The 18,971-nt window shown below is 40.4% G+C and overlaps 1 protein-coding gene across 1 annotated transcript in view; it reads right to left on the bottom strand.

Moving 5' to 3' along the window:
* Window positions 1-4,877: 4,877 nt before the first annotated feature.
* Window positions 4,878-18,971, bottom strand: part of top3b (DNA topoisomerase III beta) — a 33,402-nt gene continuing 19,308 nt past the window's right edge. The window contains exons 6-18 of the mRNA XM_068703862.1: window positions 17,936-18,092; window positions 17,734-17,847; window positions 14,230-14,320; window positions 12,962-13,116; window positions 12,674-12,779; window positions 12,337-12,483; window positions 11,822-11,995; window positions 11,279-11,407; window positions 10,891-11,040; window positions 10,012-10,112; window positions 6,531-6,732; window positions 5,839-6,026; window positions 4,878-5,233 (exon numbers count right to left, since the gene is read on the bottom strand). Of these exons, the coding sequence (XP_068559963.1) occupies window positions 4,961-5,233; window positions 5,839-6,026; window positions 6,531-6,732; window positions 10,012-10,112; window positions 10,891-11,040; window positions 11,279-11,407; window positions 11,822-11,995; window positions 12,337-12,483; window positions 12,674-12,779; window positions 12,962-13,116; window positions 14,230-14,320; window positions 17,734-17,847; window positions 17,936-18,092 (1,987 nt within the window). The 3' untranslated portion in view covers window positions 4,878-4,960. The remainder of the gene's footprint in view (window positions 5,234-5,838; window positions 6,027-6,530; window positions 6,733-10,011; window positions 10,113-10,890; window positions 11,041-11,278; window positions 11,408-11,821; window positions 11,996-12,336; window positions 12,484-12,673; window positions 12,780-12,961; window positions 13,117-14,229; window positions 14,321-17,733; window positions 17,848-17,935; window positions 18,093-18,971) is intronic.

Genomic DNA, 18,971 nt, shown 5'->3' with positions numbered 1-18,971 from the left:
TTAAAACTTAAAGTGCTTTCCTGTGTTATTTGTAGTCTATACTATTACTCTACTATAGGAGAGCCTGGAGTCAACACCAGACAGACAGGCAACTTTTCAGCTTTAAGGAGCAATGTCCCAGAAAGTAGAGCTTTTATCCAATCAGATTTCACCTCTATGCTGTCTCTAAGTAAAGAAATCTGCCTGAGGCCTGCATACTTAGAGTGAATCCCTTTGCAGTTTCAGTAAATGTGGACGATATTGTTGATTGTCATAGTCTTCAACCAATCAGATCTTTAGTTTGACATGTTGGGCGTATTCTTTGACGTGTCAGAGCTTCTAGCTGGTCTACAACTACGTCATCATTAACGTGCGCTTGATTGGTCAGTGGACTAGTCTGACTGTTGTGAAACTAGCTAGCAGTACTTTGTAGTAGTAAGAGTTAAAGTTTAAAGATATGTAAGAAGTTTTTACGTGACATTACATTTTTAACGTGTTGGCATGTTTGGCGGTGACAATCCCAGTATCTACTGCCTCTGTGGAGTGGACATTTTCAGCCCTCAAACGCATTAAAACATATTCAAGAAATACAACTGATCAACTGTCATCACTGGCGTCCATGAATCGAGAAGAACCTCTTACTAGAACTGAAACAATGTTCTGTACAACCTCTTTGTAATCAAAGAAAAGAGGATGGACTTTGTCTTTAAGTGAACAGCAGCTTTGGTAAGTGAACTGCTTTTGTTTTTTTTACATCTGCAGTAGCGTTACTACTGTGTTCATTTGTCTATGGTGTCGTTTTTATGATATGGTTAATATCGTTCCCTCTGATATGAATAATATTTGAATGGTGCTCTTCAGTGTGTGGTGGAATGCGTGTTTTATCGCCGCAGTTTTGCTGGAATGTGCAGAGGCCTGTTGAATCGTGTTATTTGGGTTTTATGTTATTCTACCTGCTTTGTTGTCATATAAATATATGTGACTACTTCTTGTGAGTTTGTTCTTGTCATTGTGTTATTTACATTGGTTTTGACTATATGCATTTCCCGTTGATGATGAAGCATCCCGTTATGCTGCGTAATAGTGACAGACCTGCATCCGTTATAGTTTTGTGCGTATTCATGTATCTGTACTCTGTAGTTAGTGTATTTGTAGCCCTCATAGGTGTTGAGCATCATGTAACATTTTATTTCACTTCTCAAATGTTCCAGTGTTATGTGAATATGAGGTTTTTACACATAACCCGTAGCTGGATTGCATCCTCAGGGTTGGGAGTGAATCACTGCCCCAAGCGAGGGTAAATGAAGTTGGACTGGACACATTAAAGACTCAAAGCCAGGTACTTGATGGGGCTGCTCCGATGTCTGGAAGCCATGGTGGCCTCCAGAAGCTACTGCAAGGGAAACTAAGTCTTGAGATAGCATATGTACTTTGTCTTATCCACCAGCTACACAAGTGGTAGTACACGCAATGTCAGCGGAGACAGCTGTAGTGGACTTTGTTCATGTATGTTATGCCCTCTGCAAATTCTGCAAGAAGCCCTCAGTTGCACTTGGGGTGTGTTCTTCTGGAACAGAGATGGACAGAACATCTTGCCCCTGTGTCAGTCATTCTGAAATCCTTTAACGACATAACATATCTTTTGACTGAGGTGGTCCACTCTGTGCTGGCCTGTGGCGCAGAAATACGAATGGAAGCTGTGGGGCTGCTGTGGGACATGACTGAGCCCAGTTTCTCATTCATTGCTAAGTTAGTGCACACAGTTCTCACCCTGCTGGTCCCACCAAACAAGCTTCTACAAAGAGAGGACACAAACTTGATGACAGGTTTAAATATTGTGGCAAGTGCAGCAGATGTGTGCGACAACTCTGTTGTGATGAGTAGTGTAATACGGTGTTGGACATGGTCACGGCTGCCAGGGCATCACTGGGACCCACAAAACGGACACATGGAGGAGTATGTCGTTACTGGAGCTATGGCAGGGTTAAAACTTCAGAGATCTACTACAGCATGTAGTAGATCTCGCGCTCTCTCTCACACACACACACACACACACACACACACACACACACACACACACACACACACACACACCTTTAAAGTTGTTCTTGGTTTCAAAATGAACCATGATTAAACATTAGACCAGGGACCAGGCAGCCAATGTTAGATCTGACTTTCCTCCTTATCTGAAAATAAACCTTATGGTATATACTTTTGTTAGAATAAAATGCACAATTATAATATGATAGCTTTTCCACTGCACTAGAAATGGAAAATAAAACCCATTACATGTTTAAAAAATTAGCATGTCAAGTGCCTATATCAAGGGTGTCAAACTCATCTTCACTCTGGACCACATCAGCATCATGGTGGTCCTCAAAGGGCCGGTTGTAACTGTAAGACTGTATAAATGCAACTACTCCATAACATATTGTTAAATAACTATCTGCATTTGATTATTGTTTAACAATATTGTACATGCAGTTATATAAATGTAAAAATATATGTAAACACATTTCTGTTACAACTTATAACAATTTTATGTTTTTCTTGGAGGCTAAATTTAGCATACTTGGCTCCGTGTTTGGTTTGACGTAAATTGTATTCCTTCATCACCGACACTGCCTCCTAGCACAGAAGACAGACCGGTGTTTCTCCTTGAAGCACATGTGTGAAGCACACATGTATTCGCTTTCCTATCTTTCATTAAATGTAAAAAAAACTGCTGTCTACTACTACTCCAGAGCTGCTTCTTGCTTAAAATTCTTTCAAGGGTGCATTTGCTGAGTGCAATCCACGTGAAACAGCAACAATTAAAGTATTTCATGTGTTGCACCTTTAAAACCTTATAAACCCGAGGGTCCCCCATTTGGACGCAGAGTACATAAAAACTTAAGAGAGTTTTGTGTTAAAAGTAACTGGCAGAGAACCCACGAAGAACGAATATAATGATGTTATAGTTCTGCAGAAACCTCAGCGTCCTGGGAACAACATGAACTCGGTCACTTCTACATGAGACAAACACATCTCCCATCAGCCAAGCAAACAAATAACAAAATATCATAAATCATACTCGATATGACTGGAAAAGACCGGAGAAAACAGCTGCTACACTCCGTTAGCAACGTGCTACCTACGAACATGCAGCATGAAAAAGCATGTCCGCCTGACGGAGATTACGGACATATTTTCCATTTCTCTCTCCGGTAAACCATCGCAGAGATATTCAGCTTCGAACACAAAAAGTCACACAGCTTTCATCGAATATTGTACTCACTTTTGGTCGAATCTCAGCGAAAAAATGAAATATCTCCGTACTTTCACTGCTTGGCATGTCCAGCTGCATGTGCTCCGTGTGAATCCGTTCGATTCGTGTCTCTCCGACACTCCTCGGCTTCTTGGGAGGGTTGGAAGCTCAGCAAATTAGATTTCAGATCTGCCATCAGATGGGACGTTTTTGAGCTTTATTGGCTAATAGTGCTGTCAATCATCTAGCTTTCAATTCCAGGCAATTATATTGGCTCCTACGGTTCGAAGGATGTCTCAATGGTGAAAATCGGAGAAAGGGGGGCTGAGATACAGCCCTAAGCAGAGAGAGTGGGCTGAATCTGAAGCAGTATGTGACCATAAACTAAACAACTAAAAAGGGCTTAGAAAGAGCTTAAAACACGCAAAAAAGGTCCAATCTTCTGTCTTTTGATTCATTGAACATCAGGAGTGATACATAGAAGTGATATAGTGTTTTTGAATTTAAAAAAATATTTTTTTATTCAAATATTGGAATATTTAATCAGTTTTTTAATTTTATATGCTCTATATTTTATAAATGTTTCACTGTATCTATGTATAACTGTGTATACAGAGCCTTTATCAGTTGTTATAAGAGCTGGGAATATTTAAAATCTTGGATTTCCATACTTTCCAAAAAACAATATCCTGAAATTGCTGTTTTTCCAGAGCGAGCTTTTGAATTTTCCGAGTTGTGCTGTGTTCCATCCTTATCTTATGTTAACCTGTAAAATGTATACTGATAGTTCCATGATTTTTCTCATCTCAAAAATATATAATTTTTTTTTTTTTTTTTTTAATTATACACTTAATTTGGTATTTCTTATCTTTATTCGAGCTGAGGCCTGCAAATAGGCCTCAGATAGACTTAATAGACTTAAAGACTTAATTAATAGACTTAATAGACTTAAAGTCTTCAGTGTACTCACAATCCATTTCTATGTCACATGTAGGGTAACCTATGAAGAGATGCTTCTATGACTGTAGTGTTTAAGTATCCCATGATTTTGACTTTCTATCTCCTAATTTCGACCATGGGGATATTTTTATTTTCATGTCTATTTTCATGCATTTTTTTTTTTTGCTGGCGGATTCGCTGGCCACATAAAATGACGTGGCGGATTCGGCCTGCGGGTCTTGAGTTTGACACATGGCCTAAATCCTCGTGGCAAGGAGAGCAGGTGGGAGCTAGCTGACTGCCTATACAGTCCGGTTGGTTAATATTAACTTCCTCAAGTTACACTCGCGGCCATGGAGAGTGAGTGAGTGAAGATATTGAGGCAAATATTTCTTCAGCCATTATAAAAAAAACAAGCCAACAGAACGTGCTAGCTCATATTAATGGACATTAATTCATTATTCTGCCTCTACCTACGCTCTGCCCACAAAAATACATCTTCATGTTAATGACCAGAAAAGGATACGACAAACTGAAACAAAGGTAGAGTCTATGGTCAAAAACAGAATATGTTGAAATTTCAATTGTGTTACTGCAATTCTTTACCCATTATTTTCTATTACGTTTCCTTGAAAACAGTATTTTAAAGTAAAACATACTGTATGAATAAGCTCTTTTTATGGTAAACAAACACTTGAGGCAAGCATTTTCCAATACATATTTTACTCCAGTGTAATTAAATACACGTTACAACAAATGGAAAAATGAAAAAACAGGATGCACTACAAACAGACACTATACAAAGTAAGCTGCCAAGGCGGCCATTTTGTCTTTAGGTTTTTTAGGATTGCCACGGCGTCCTCTGCCACGTCCCCGTCCTCCTCGTCTCGCACCCCCACCCCGGTACCTCATGGTGGCATGTTTGAGCTCCACCAGATCCTGGAAGACCGGATCACAGAACACACAGCCAGTGTGTTGGGTCTCACCAACGGGAAGTGGAGTGCGAGTCTTGTTGAAGTCCACCGCGACCTGAGAGGCGTCGCAGGCGTCGCAGCTCTCCTGAGCCACCTTCATGAACAGAGGAGAAGCATAGAGGCAGCATATAAGAGATGTTAAGAGCTGAAGTAATGAAACCTTCAAGGATGGGGGGCTAATGAGTTCAAATCACTCCACAACTAACAGCCTACAGAGTGTCATATACTGACTTACTGTACCTATAGCAAGATGCAATTTATGAAGACATGTTGAAAATACACTTGTGAGCCACACTCATAACACACACACACTTGAATATATGTTGACTCAATCCCACGGATACTGTGCTGCTGCCTCCAATAAGAGCACCGACAACAGTACTGTTGACAAGACTTTTCCCTTAAATTCAACTGCAAAACAGTGTGCACCTTACTGCACGTGAGAGGAAACATCATTTCACATTTTATGTTACAGAAGACTTGACATTAAAATGTAGCCCTGGCTTCCCTTCAGCTGGTACATCATCTCTGGTTGAAAGTGCATTGATCAGGAAATCAGCTGCTCATATGTTTGGTGCCTACAGACGTTTGCACATTTTAGATCACTGAGTGCGTTTTCTGTTCTAGGCCTGTAAATGTAGACATTGTATGTGACATTGGGCCATATAAATAGGACAAGACGTAGGAATATTTTCTTACCTGCACTCTGTGTGCATGTTCAAAGAAGTGCACCACCACGTTGCATTTATTACATGCCATCTTCCATTTTGGTCCAGAAGTGGGATCCAGCACCAAAACCCCACCATCACACTCCACACACTGTCCAATGCCCAAAGAGTTGAGAGAGTGCTGACAGGAAGGATGGGTACATTCATTGCATCCCATACCTGGAAAAAGCAGATAGATATGAATAAAGATCGTTATTGACAGAATTATTGCCTCGCGGTTGTAGGTCTCCAGCAACCACTGAAGTTGCAGTTTACATCCTTGTCTGTCAAAAATATCACCACTTCATCATTTTACCCTATTAGACGTTTGTGTAGAAATGTCATAATTAGCATACCAATTCTTGATTTATGGCCCAAAGGATGTTTTGTCAGGTCACTTTTGACACTGGGATTTCTAAGAGCTCATTACATTATTGCTAAAAATATCACAAGATTCAACTCCACCAAAATATCACTGCTCAAATTATGTTATAAACTTTAGCATACATAACTCATAATTCATGAAACAGGTTCATGGGAAATAAAAAGGAAAGAATGAAGGGACATAAGACAAAAGATTCAAAAAGTACACATACTGTGTTAGATACACGATGCTAAGGCTTATTAGACACTATAACAAACAAGAATTGCCAAGACTTCCGTGGGTCAAGAGATTGCTCCTACCTTTCTTCATGTCCCTGAAAGGTGGGTTGCTGAAGCAGTACGGGCACAGGGGGTAGCTTTTGCCCCGGGGTCCAGAGGTCCACAGCACCAGCTCAAAGTCGTCCAGCGGACAGCGGAGCTCCTTGTATAGCTTGATGGCTCCGTTCTGGGGAAGACTGTAGGTCTCGTCACAGTGGGAACAGTGGAGCCTGCTGGGCTTGGCCTGTACATTAGGATAGTATGTGATGTAAGGATTATTCCCTTCAGAGTGCACCCTACAGTCTGAACGGCTGAAACGTCACATCCTCACCTAAACAACCCGTAGACCGGCATGGCTCTCGTACTGTGGCCACTTACCAAAGGAAGAAGAAGGCGGTCTTGTGGCTAAAGTTATTTGCCGTTTACTACAGTATGCACACTAAATTGAAACAGTAGTGATACTGATAACCAATCAATCAATCAAAATCAATGAAATGTATTCATAAAGCACCATTTCAAAACAACCGCTAATGACCAAAGTGCTGTACAGACCAGTTTATAAAACAGTGCGTATGATCCACACTAAATGTTTGCGTACGTTTGAAAGGAGGGAATGTACGCCAACAAAAAGTATCGAGATCATCAATGGGTGAATGGGTGTGAATGATGACCAGTAGTGTGAAAGCGCTTTGAGTAGTCGGAAAGACTAGAAAAAGCTCTCCATTTACCATATAACATTCATTTCATGTATTTCAGGGTGCATTTACAATACAATCTTGATGACTGGATTACATTAATTCTCATAGAACTCTGTTGTATTAATAACTAAGCCTGCTGAAACAGAACACACCCATTTTAGGAGAAGCCCTGGTTAAGGTGTTGTCTATGAACCGCTGGGTCCCCGGTTCAACACAGACACCGACTTTCTATTATTTCTCTACTGTTAAATTGGTAGTAAAGGCATAAAATGTTCCTGAAGAAGTTTACCCTTTTCCAAAGTCACTATGACATACTAATTACCAGCATGATAGTTCATAATAAACCACTAACACAGAGACGCAGAATTAAAAAAAGTTTTACATGTAATTCGTAAAGTAGCACAGTCAATGAAAGTGAATAATGTGAGTGGCTATAGAACTCAGCAATAAACACTTGAAACTGACAGTCAAAAAAGAAACAAGAGTGAGGTGTCGCCATAACCAAGTGGTTTAAGACACAGATGCCCTGTGACTGCAAGGTCACCAGTTTGAAAATGTTGATATTTGATTTCAGACACGACCGTGACACTACCATCATCGGCCGGATTACAAACAACAGAGAGACTTCATATAGAGAGGATAGAATAGAGAGAGTGGAGATCAGAGAAAAACATGCTGCTCAACGTCAGTAAAACCAAGGAGCTGACTGCTGATTTTAGAAAAAAAGAGGTGAAGACACACCCCCTGTCTGCATCAATAGAGCAAGTTATCAGCGTTTAGTTCCTGGTAATCAGCATCACAAACAAGAGGACAAAATTCCCCAAAAGTCAAAAAGAAAATTGGAAAATCAGAATCAGCAGGTCCGAGCAAAAAAAAAAAAAAAAAAAAAAAAAAAAATGGAATCGGCCAAGAAAATTACAATCAGTGCATCTAGGACTTTACATCTCTGGGACTTTACATCTCTGGGACTTTACATCTCTGGGACTTTACATCTCTGGGACTTTACATCTCTGGGACAATACATCTCTGGGACTTTACATCTCTGGGACAATACATCTCTGGGACTTTACATCTCTGGGACTTTACATCTCTGGGACATTACATCTCTGGGACTTTACATCTCTGGGACTTTACATCTCTGGGACTTTACATCTCTGGGACTTTACATCTCTAGGGCTTTCTATCTCTGGGACTTGACATCTCTAGGACTTTACATCTCTAGGACTTTACATCTCATGGCGAATCCTCAGTCATGAACTATAGACTATAAGAAATAAGTTAAAGAAAGTTTTAGTTTGCCACCTATTGAAGTCGCAGAAATGATAACTTTAGAGGTGCATTACCGCCATGGGCTCTCTCCATCTCATTCTGTTCCACTTGGGAGCAGCTGTCGAGTCAAATGTGGTAAACGAGTCTACTGTTTGGCTTAATATCAAACTGGTTTGAACAACAACAACCCTACTTAAGACTGCAAACACGAAAAGGTCAGAGATCATCACTGAAGACATCAGCAGACCTGTGTTTTCAAACGCATTACGGGTTATTGTGGGAAGACAAACAGGCCAAAAAAGTGAATTTATTCCATTCTAAATGAAATATATAACACAATAAAAGATGCCACTGTATGTATGACAACAATATTGTATTGCAAAAGCACATGACACCTCCATGTGACTCCCAGTCGCTACATGTGCTGGATTCCTAATATAAACTTCCATGACAGACAGAGATAAAGTTCCTTGAATTTGTAATGAGGCAAAAATGTACATTCTAGGTGCACGTGGACCAATTTAAACATGTGAGTTCTTCATCTTACGTTGCTCCCAGAGTACTTTATTCATGTAACCTTGTGCTTTCCACCAGAACAGACCACTTAACAGTCACATGCAACCCACTACGCATTTATTCAGATAAAATAACAATGACAAAAAGATCTGCAGCCTCATGATTCATTCATGGCTTTAAAAGTGGTCCTGTCAGGCTGAAATGCTAATAATGGGAACACGTCTGCTTTAGCATTTTAAAGTTCTTTTTTAAAGTTGAACTCAGAAGGCCAAAGCCCAGCAGCCAGACAGGAAGTGACAGGCTATGCAATACGTCAGCAGGGTTAACGTTAAAAGGTGGGTAAGAAATCTACTTCTCCAAAGTCAATTTGCCCCGGTACAAATTGTTTTATTTGTTAGCGGTTATCAAATAACAACAACGACTAAAGTTAATTCTCACATCTAATCCTTTTCCAAGTAAAAATGGTCAGTTTTGCTTCAGCACATTTTTACCACACAAGCGAGTTACTAGATCTACTTACCCGATGAGGTATTTTACTTCAGGCAATCCTTATTGCAGGCTAATGAGCCATATTTCTCAAGCAAGAAACAGAATACTTGGCACTGATAATTGAGGGCACAGTGACTCAACAAGGGGATTGTAGCAATACTGTGTTAAAGTGGGCACATTGCAGAAATTGGCTGTGGTACCCCATTGTCTCGTCCTGTGATGTTAACTGCACTTTTTAAACGTCTTATACAACCTTTATTTAAAAAGGTAATGTCATTGATACACAGGGTACCCTTCTCAAGAGAGCCCAAAGACAAAAGAGAACACAAATCCTTAAAGTGGACTGGTGATAAACTAATAATGACCTGAGCCACCAAACATCTATCTTCATATCTACAAAGGGCGGGTTCCCACACTTTAAAGAGGTGCCCTATGCTCCGGTTTGTGCCTTGTTCATTTTGAAAGGGGCAACGTCAAAGAGAATTAATGTCAGACACTCAAATCTACAATCATCCTTTCTTTACATTACTATTTTGGACTCTTCTGCTAACCTGGATGTACTTCATGAAGCGGTGGCACTTGCCACAGCGGGACAGGGGCTTCCCAGAGGCAGCAATGGGGGAAAAGGAGACCTCCATCAACTCATCCATGCCTGTAAACACACAACAGACAGAAACACTGGAATGGAGATGCATAGAAATGAACCTAGGAATGTTTGATGTGAGGGTGTGTGCGCTTGTTTGTGTGTGTGAGGCACAACGCTATTCTACTTACTAGTTGTAATCTATCTTGCAATTACAGTGAGACGAGAGATGTGACCCAAGACCAGATTATCATTATATTGTATAAAATGTAGCGCAGTGACAACACACCAGACATATATAATGCTGACCTACCGATGCGCATTCAACTCATGCACGATCCGTTCACATGAGTCAGACGTCACCGTTTGTCTGCAGTGTGGTTCATATACTTCACTCATAAACCAGAGAATTGTAGCGCAACATAAGGCTTCATGGTCCAAAAAAGTTGCCCCCACCCCCTTTAAAGATTTATTGGAAAAAAATGTATAATGTGTCCCTGATTAAGAATCCAATTAACGATTATTTTTATGATTCAAATTGTTACTTAACACCAAACCAAAACATTATAGATATCTCAATCGAAGACAAAGAAAAACAGCAAATACAATTCTCCCATTTAAGAAGTTGAAACCTTCAATGCAGTCTTTTTTTCTTGATGAAAGACAAAGTTTCAGATACAAAATATTCAACTTATGTGACGGCCTGTTAATAAATGGCACAGCCGTAAGGCTCAGTGGTAATGAAATCCCCTAGACCTAAAACAAGTCGTGTTATCAGGACTACCTTTGCGTGAGGATGCCATGATCTGCTGTTGACCTAATGTTGCTGTGGCTGCAGTGAACTTACTGGGGATGGAGTCCACAAAGTAGTGAAACTTCCTCTTGAAGATATCCAGCGTGTGCTGCAGGACCTGCTGGAAGTTGGCCTTACCCAGAGAGATAAGGGTCAGCTGCTTCTCCACAGCGCTACGTATGGTGGGCAGCACCAGCTCTGCATCTGCAAAGCACACACAGCCAATCACAAATTTAAATTCTCATTAATAAGGTTGCTCGTGAATTTGAATGAACTGGACCATCCTATCTGGTCTTATGTCTTAAAGGGTTATTTCTATAGGACAATCAGTTAACACAGCGTCCAAAGATGATTCTGCAATGTTCTAGAAACCTGCAATCAATGCACAGCTATAAATCCCATATACATGTCAGAGAATGTGCATTAGTAGAAGTCAAATGACCTGTCTTGTAGTAACCATGGACCAGGACAACGCCCAGGTTGGTTGGCTTCAACTTGCGTCCATTCTCAACAGTCACATAGTTCCTTTGGCAGATGTTGTTGATGTGGACAGGAATGCTGGCATCAGTACCTGAAGATGGAGGACAGACGGCAACATCTGTAAACCTGGTTCTTGTCGTCGTCATCATCATCATCATCATCATCATCATCATCATCATCATCATCATCACCACTCTGCAGATGAATGCTGTCATGCAGGTCATCTTAAAGACGTAGCAGCATCAAGTGGTGAGTATTAACTTGTACTATATTTGCACATAAAAAGGCTAGAAAACAAATCTAGTCACCAGAGACTATCTATGACTAGTTTTGTATTACTGTGGGTACATGTAATGTACATGGATGCATTTTGTTTATTCTCCCACTCTCCCCAGATCAAAACTGTAGCAACACATTGAGGCCACCATTCTGCACTGGCTGCTTCCCATCTTACGCAAACTTTCAGGAACAGAATATATGTTAAACAGACATTGCAGAGGTATACCAATGCCATGTTTCTCCATGAGGGTGATGAGTTCGGCCTCAGTCAGGTAGTCGGGGGGGCTGGTCTGCTTTTCCACCAGCTTGATCTCGTCCACTGTGAAAGTGTCTCCACGCTCACAAACAGGCATGGCCTCTTCCAAAGGAATGCCCTGCCACGGCATCACTTCAGTGTAACCTGCGGAGAGAATTTGCACTTAGCATGAATTGGGTTGAAGCAGCTTCTGAGGCATGTTGTAACTAGGCTGAATTTGAACCTATGGCTGGTGGATCATTACAATGACACAAACAAACCAGTGGGCAATAGGCTCATCACCACTGTGTTACCTCATTCAGCGATAGAAAGTGACTTAACAGACATTTCTAGAAATTAAAATCCTTCAGATTACAACTTTAACCTCTCCATCTCTTTACTTCAGAGTCTAGACCAAGTTGATTAAAAAGAGTTAAAGCACAGTAACCTGCACCAACTTCTTCAGGGATTTCAGATCCATGAATGGTGTGAGCAGCTGGCTTTACCTGGTGATATAAGGGTTTTGCCACTACACGAGAAGGCCTCTGTGCCAATGTTGAAGTCAATGGTGGTCTGTAGGTATTTGCAGTCCTGACTGACAGTGGCAATGAAATGCCGTGTGATGTAGTCATATAGCCGCCAGCCATCACTTCCTGTGAATAGCAGAGGAGAAAGAACTGGGGTTAGAGGCTTAACATGAAGGGAAGGTAAGAGTAAAACCTCTCCTGGACTGTCTTCTAGTGTACAAATGACGATTTTGACAGCTGATGTCCTGCCCTTACTTTTTAATCTCATATGGGACATGTATCTATTATCCATTATTGAATTAGTTATATGACTCACCCAGTTCCCCTTCTGAGGCAGCACGCATGGGAGTGATAGGTGGATGGTCTCCAGCATCAGCTCCTTTCCTGGGTCGGTTTAATCCAGTTGAAAGCAGAGCCTTCACCTGATGGAGAGGTAATCACATCTCTGTTTATCCACAACCAATCGGTTTCTGTATACATACACCACTGGCCTTGAATGCATCATGGCATGAATTTTATTTATCCTTGTTTCCACAGTTTTAGCGATGGTCTAAGATCCTTAGGGAATACAAAGACTAAGACTTGGTCCCACAGTGGTGCTCACCTCTTCTGCCCACATGGGATTGTTGGTCTGCTGCTTCAGTGTTCCCTTCAGGTCAAAGTTCTCTGGGTAGTTGGTTGTTTCAGTACGTGGGTAGCTGATGTAGCCCTGAATGTACAGGCGCTCTGCAATCTGCATGGTATGCTGGGGACCCATGCCTAAGACATCACAAAGTATCACATTGTTTTCTCTTCTTCTTGCACCGTCACAAAACTGGAGCTGGAGTTCATATTGCTTGCTGCTGTTGATCTTACTGGGTTTTTAAACAGTCAAGTCCATTTCCAGACTGTATCCTAGACTAAAAGCTGTAAATATTATTTTCCTTGAACCACAGTTTGGAATATACAGTATAAGATCAATTCCTGTCCAATTTCACCATTAGTTTCCATTGGGAAACTACTGAAACTGCACCTTCTATATTTTTGTTTATAGTATAGAATGATAAAAAGTCTTTTAATTATTTGGAAGAATAAGGCTGAATATTCTACATGTTTCTTATTGTCAGCAAATCACATGTATAGTGTTTGTTTCCAAAGCCGAATGTATCTTGCTATTATATTGTGCCAGAGAGCTCCATGTTATCCAAACACATGTGGAACTGGGTGACATGTTCCTTCATTATCATGAGCTGTTTAAGGAAATTATTGAGCCATTATTTTTAAAACTGAAAGATTTATGATCTATGTCTTCAGGAGGAACCAATAGGCTTGGGGCTGAGTGACACAGACTAGTGTAGGGAAGTCAGAAAGTATTTAGAGACAGACTATCACATTCTTGGTTTTGCTCTCTTCATGGGAATTGTACACAGGAAGAAACATATACAACACCAGTTATATCCTTTACAACTTGACTCTAAAATCATTTAATGGACAGACCTCTCGTTTCTAAAGCAAAAATGCTTAACATTCCCTAGCTTCCCGATTGTGAGGATTTGCTAATTTTCTAATGTTGGATTGTTGCTTGGGGAAAACAAGCTATTTGATGACATCAATCAAATTGTGATGCAGAGATTTTATTATTTTCTTTTATTTCTTAAAACGATGAGGAAAATAACATTAATTGACAATAAAATAAATCTCAAGTTGTAGCCCAAATCCAAACAAAGTCATGCTTAACGTCAGCACTGACCAGTGACCAGCAAATCACCTCACAATAACATGCATTCACACATTATAATATTCACTCTCCTTAAATTCATTTTCTAGAGCAGAACTAATAGCTAAAAGGAATTAACAGCTGATGAAATGCTGCTTATATTGATGTGAACATACCTAAGGAGGAGCTGGCCACTCTCAACATCTCCACAGTATTCAAGGCCTGGGGCCTCTGCTTAGCCTTCTCTTTCTTGCTCACTGACTCCACCTGTATGAAGAGAGGATGATATAGCTTTATGTCTTGGGTGAATCAATCAGGCAGTGGGAAATGAATTGTGTAGCACTCCCACAAATTCTCTTGTGAAGTTTTGTTTCCAGTTTAAGTTTCTTTAATATTTGGTGATTTGTAGGTGACATCTATATCTATATACAGTCCCTGACAAAAGTCTTGTCGCTTGGGTACAAGTTGACCTCAAGTGCCCCTCAAATATATTTGTAATACATTTTTTTTTACAAGAAATGGCTAATTTCAATCCCAACAGCTTTTGAAACAATGTTTTGGTGCCAAACGAAACTGCTGAAAAGCATTCTAACGTTCACAGCTTGGTAAAGCCCACTGAGTCAGTTTTTGCAAGGACAAAAGTCTTGTCGCCTTGTCATATGATGCACCCAATCCTAGATTACAGCCTCACCTGTGATCAATAATTGATCAATCAATTAGTGGGTGTGTATAAAAAGAACCCCAGCACACCAGACCTTCACATCAACTGCAACTTGACCTCTGACAACATGCCTAAGATTCACCCTGAGACCAAAGCGTTGATTATCAAGAGGCTGAAGACCAGATCCACTGCTGAGGTGGCTGACACCTTCAATGTGTCTCAGCGTCAAGTACAAAGAATAAGAAAAAGATTTGAAGAGACTGGAGATGTTTTTGACAAGCCCAGGTCCAGCAGACCCCGCAAGACAACTGCTCGGGAGGACCGTTTGTTGGCTCGAAAATCCAAGGCCAGCCCCTTTTCCACTGCAGCAGAGCTCCACCAGGCCCGGTCACCTCAAGTCCCTGTGTCAACCAGGACAGTTTGTAGAATTCTGTCTCGAAATGGCCTCCATGGTCGAATCAGTGCCCAGAAACCAGCACTAAACAAAAGGCAATTAAAAAAACATGTGGCATTTGCCAAGGCCCACAGCCTGCTAAAAGGATGGACGCTGGGAAAGTGGCAGAAGGTGGATTTCTCAGATGAATCTTCGGTTGAATTACATCACAGCCGCCGCAAATATTGCAGGAGACCTACTGGAGCCTGCATGGATCCGAGATTCACCCAGAAAACAGTTAAGTTTGGTGGCGGAAAAATCATGGTCTGGGGTTACATCCAGTATGGGGGTGTGCGAGAAATTTGCAGGGTGGAAGGCAATATCAATAGCCTAAAATATCAAGAAGTATTAGCTACCTCTTACATTCCCAACCATAAAAGGGGTCAAATTCTGCAGCAGGATGGTGCTCCATCGCATACTTCCATCTCTACATCAAAGTTCCTCAAGGCGAAGAAGATCAAGGTGCTCCAGAACTGGCCAGCCCAGTCACCAGACATGAACATCATTGAGCATGTCTGGGGTAGAATGAAAGAGGAAGCATGGAAGACGAAACCAAAGAATCTTGATGAACTCTGGGAGGCATGTAAGACTGCTTTCTTTGCTATTCCTGATGACTTCATCAATAAATTGTATGAATCATTGTCGAACCGCATGGATGCAGTCCTTCAAGCTCATTGAAGTCATACAAGATATTAAATATGGATCTCACAGCACCACTACTTAATTCACTGATGTTATGCAACATATTTTTGTATTTGAAGTAAATTATTTGTTCAATTTTCACATTACTCGCTGTAGGCGACAAAACTTTTGTCTTGCCAAAGTCTGACCTTTCTGTGTTCATTAAATGATCAATCTTTCTTCAGTGAAGCAAATTTATTTTAGTATATTAAAACATAATTTGGGAGGGTTTTAGCTTTTATATGAGCCATTTCTAAAACCAATGGATTAATTAAAAGTCAGGTTATAAGCTGTTGTTTCTACAAAATGGATAAGTGACAAGACTTTTGTCAGGGACTCTATCTATCTATCTATCTATCTATCTATCTATCTATCTATCTATCTATCTATCTATCTATCTCTATATGGATGTCGATAATGATTAGTTCTGTGTTTATATCATTATTCAACTGGCTTCTGTCAGAGTGAACAGAAACCCACTCACTGTTTTAACTCTCGACCTGGTTCTGGTTTATGGCATTAAAATAGAACATTTACTAGTTTTTCCACAGAACCCTCTTTTATCGGACCGTTATCTAATAACTTTTGAATTCCTACTAACGGAGTGTACGCCATTAGACAAAAGCTTTTACACTAGATGTCTATCTGATGGTGCTGTAGCTCAATTTAAAGAAGCAATTCTGTCTGTATTTAACTGAATACCTGTGCTAACTTTAGTCCGTCCCAGATTGATGATCTTGTTGACAGTGCTACAGGCTCACTGAGAATGACTCTAGACTCTATTGCTCCTCTAAATAAGAAGATAGTAAAAACAAAGGAGGTTTGCTCCATGGTATAACCCTCAAACCCGCAAATTAAAGCAAACATCGCGGAAACTTGAAAGAACATGGCATTCTACCAATTTGGAAGAATCTCGGTTAGTCTGGCGAGACAGTCTTAAAACATTAATTAGATTATAACTATTAGAGAGAACATTAATACTCTCCTGCCCTCAACTAGTACCAATCTATCCTCAAATAGAGTAACCTTGGAAACAGCTGTAAACCCTGATATATATTTAGACGGCTTTACTCCCATTGACCTTCACTAATTGACTTCAACAATGTCTACCTCTAAACCTTCTACCGGTCTCTTAGACCCTACACCGGCTAGGCTGTTTAAAGAAGTTTTACCGTTAGTTAGCATGTCTTTACTAAATATGATCAACCTGTCTTCACTAACAGGCCATGTTGTTCACCTTAAATATGCTTCCTTTAGGCAATATTATCAGAAAACACTCTATAAACTTTCATTGTTATACAGATGACACTCAATTATATCTATCGATCAAACCAGATGAAACCAACCAGCTCACTAAACTTCAAGCATGTCTTAAGGACGTAAAAACCTGGATGACCTGCAACTTCCTGTTGCAGCAGGATCAAATCATTATTATTCTACAATATACACTTCTATTATTAGTAGCTGTCATTTTTCCATCATTATTATGCTTACTACTCTTATTATATGAATCATTTCTGTCATATGCATTGAATGTGTTGTAACTCTGTCATGTTGTTCATTGTGTAAACCTGACATTTATCACACTTCATCCTGATAGAGGATCCTCCTCTGCTGCTCTCTCTAAGGTTTCTTCCTCTTTTCTCCCCATTAAAGGGTTTTTGGGAGAGTTCTTCCTGTTCCGATGTGCGGGTCCTCGGACAGAGGATGTCGTATGTGTACAGATTGTAAAGCCCTCTGAGGCAAATTTCCAAATAAAATTAATTTAACAGAAATACAGGAAACATGCAAAGGTACAAAAATATTGATGTCATTACAGTAGTATCAGTCAGGCTATAAAAACACCCACACTGCAGACACATTGTTATTAAATAAAATCATAACAAATAATTAATTTGCCCTTACTTGGGCTTCCCTGGATGTCTTGGCCAGGTTGACGAACATCTGACCCACGTCCCTGTCAAAGACCCTCACCCTGTTCCAGTCCAGAGTCAGTGGGCTGTCCTTCCCTCTGAATACCTGACCAAAACAAAGCATGCCTGTCAATATAGCACGGAAGGAAGAAGTAATTGACACTGTGTCAAGGGGAATGAAACCAGGGGCGTACCTTTGCCTGAATGACCCAGTAAGTCTCTGGTTTAAAGGACTGGATCTTGTCGTGGCGTTCCACACAGAAGCCTAGTGTTGGGGTCTGGCAGGGTCCAAATGAGATCAAGGAGGAGTCTAGATTGCCGTACTTACCCTGAAAATATTTGGTCTGGAACCTGAAAAACATTTGATCAACAAAGGACAGTTGTAATCAAACTCACAGAGCAATAAAGAATCTGATGCAATTTTGATTATTTCTTCTATTTAACAGATTACATAACCTAAAGCCGAGTATGCAATCTCTCTCTCTGCAGCAACAATACACAGAGACGCAGAGCCTGTTTTATCTTTCATGTGGTTGTTAGAACAATCAGATGCAGATGAGGCATAAGCCTTCATTTGGTTTCTTATCGGGTGAAGCTGCTTCGTAGTATTTTTAGTTCTGGTCATTGGACGCTCATCTCAGTCAAAATGTATGGCTGTGGGATTCATTGGTTACCTTGAGATTGTGAATTCCATTAGTAAACATGATTCTTAATCAAGTTTCAAGTAGACCTACTATTTGTACACAGGTTAGTGTTATTGTGCTCCAACCTCTGTATCAAGAACTGGTGCTGGTTGGATCAGTGGTTAACTTATGGACCATGTGATTACAATGTCCTGGATGGAAATCTGGTTCCTGAATGTCGTCTCTCTCGTCTCTCAGAATTTTCTTTGTCATATTTCTACTTTGAACTATGTAGTAAAGCCAGACATAGTCAAAAACCTTAATGGTCATAATTGTCCAATATGTAGTGGGACACAGCTAGTGGGACTGTCCGGACACCATGATGGGATGCATGGACGTCGCAGCTATTTCACGACTTTTTTAAATGATTAGCTTATCCCACCATTTTCACTATGTCAAAAATGATTTCATTGGTCAATCCACTTTCTTTTCAGAGCACTTTGTCAGTGCTTTATTATCAAATCCATTCCGCTTGATTAGTGAGAGAATGCCCAAATCCATGAATCTCCATGAACCATGTTTTCATTGCTGCCTTTCACACAGGCAG

The sequence above is a fragment of the Cebidichthys violaceus genome, unplaced genomic scaffold (genome assembly GCF_023349555.1).
Source record: "Cebidichthys violaceus isolate CVI_PGR_0920_01 unplaced genomic scaffold, fCebVio1.0.p SCAF_9, whole genome shotgun sequence".
Classification (NCBI taxonomy): domain Eukaryota; kingdom Metazoa; phylum Chordata; class Actinopteri; order Perciformes; family Stichaeidae; genus Cebidichthys; species Cebidichthys violaceus.
This window is presented reverse-complemented; position numbering and strand designations above follow the sequence as displayed.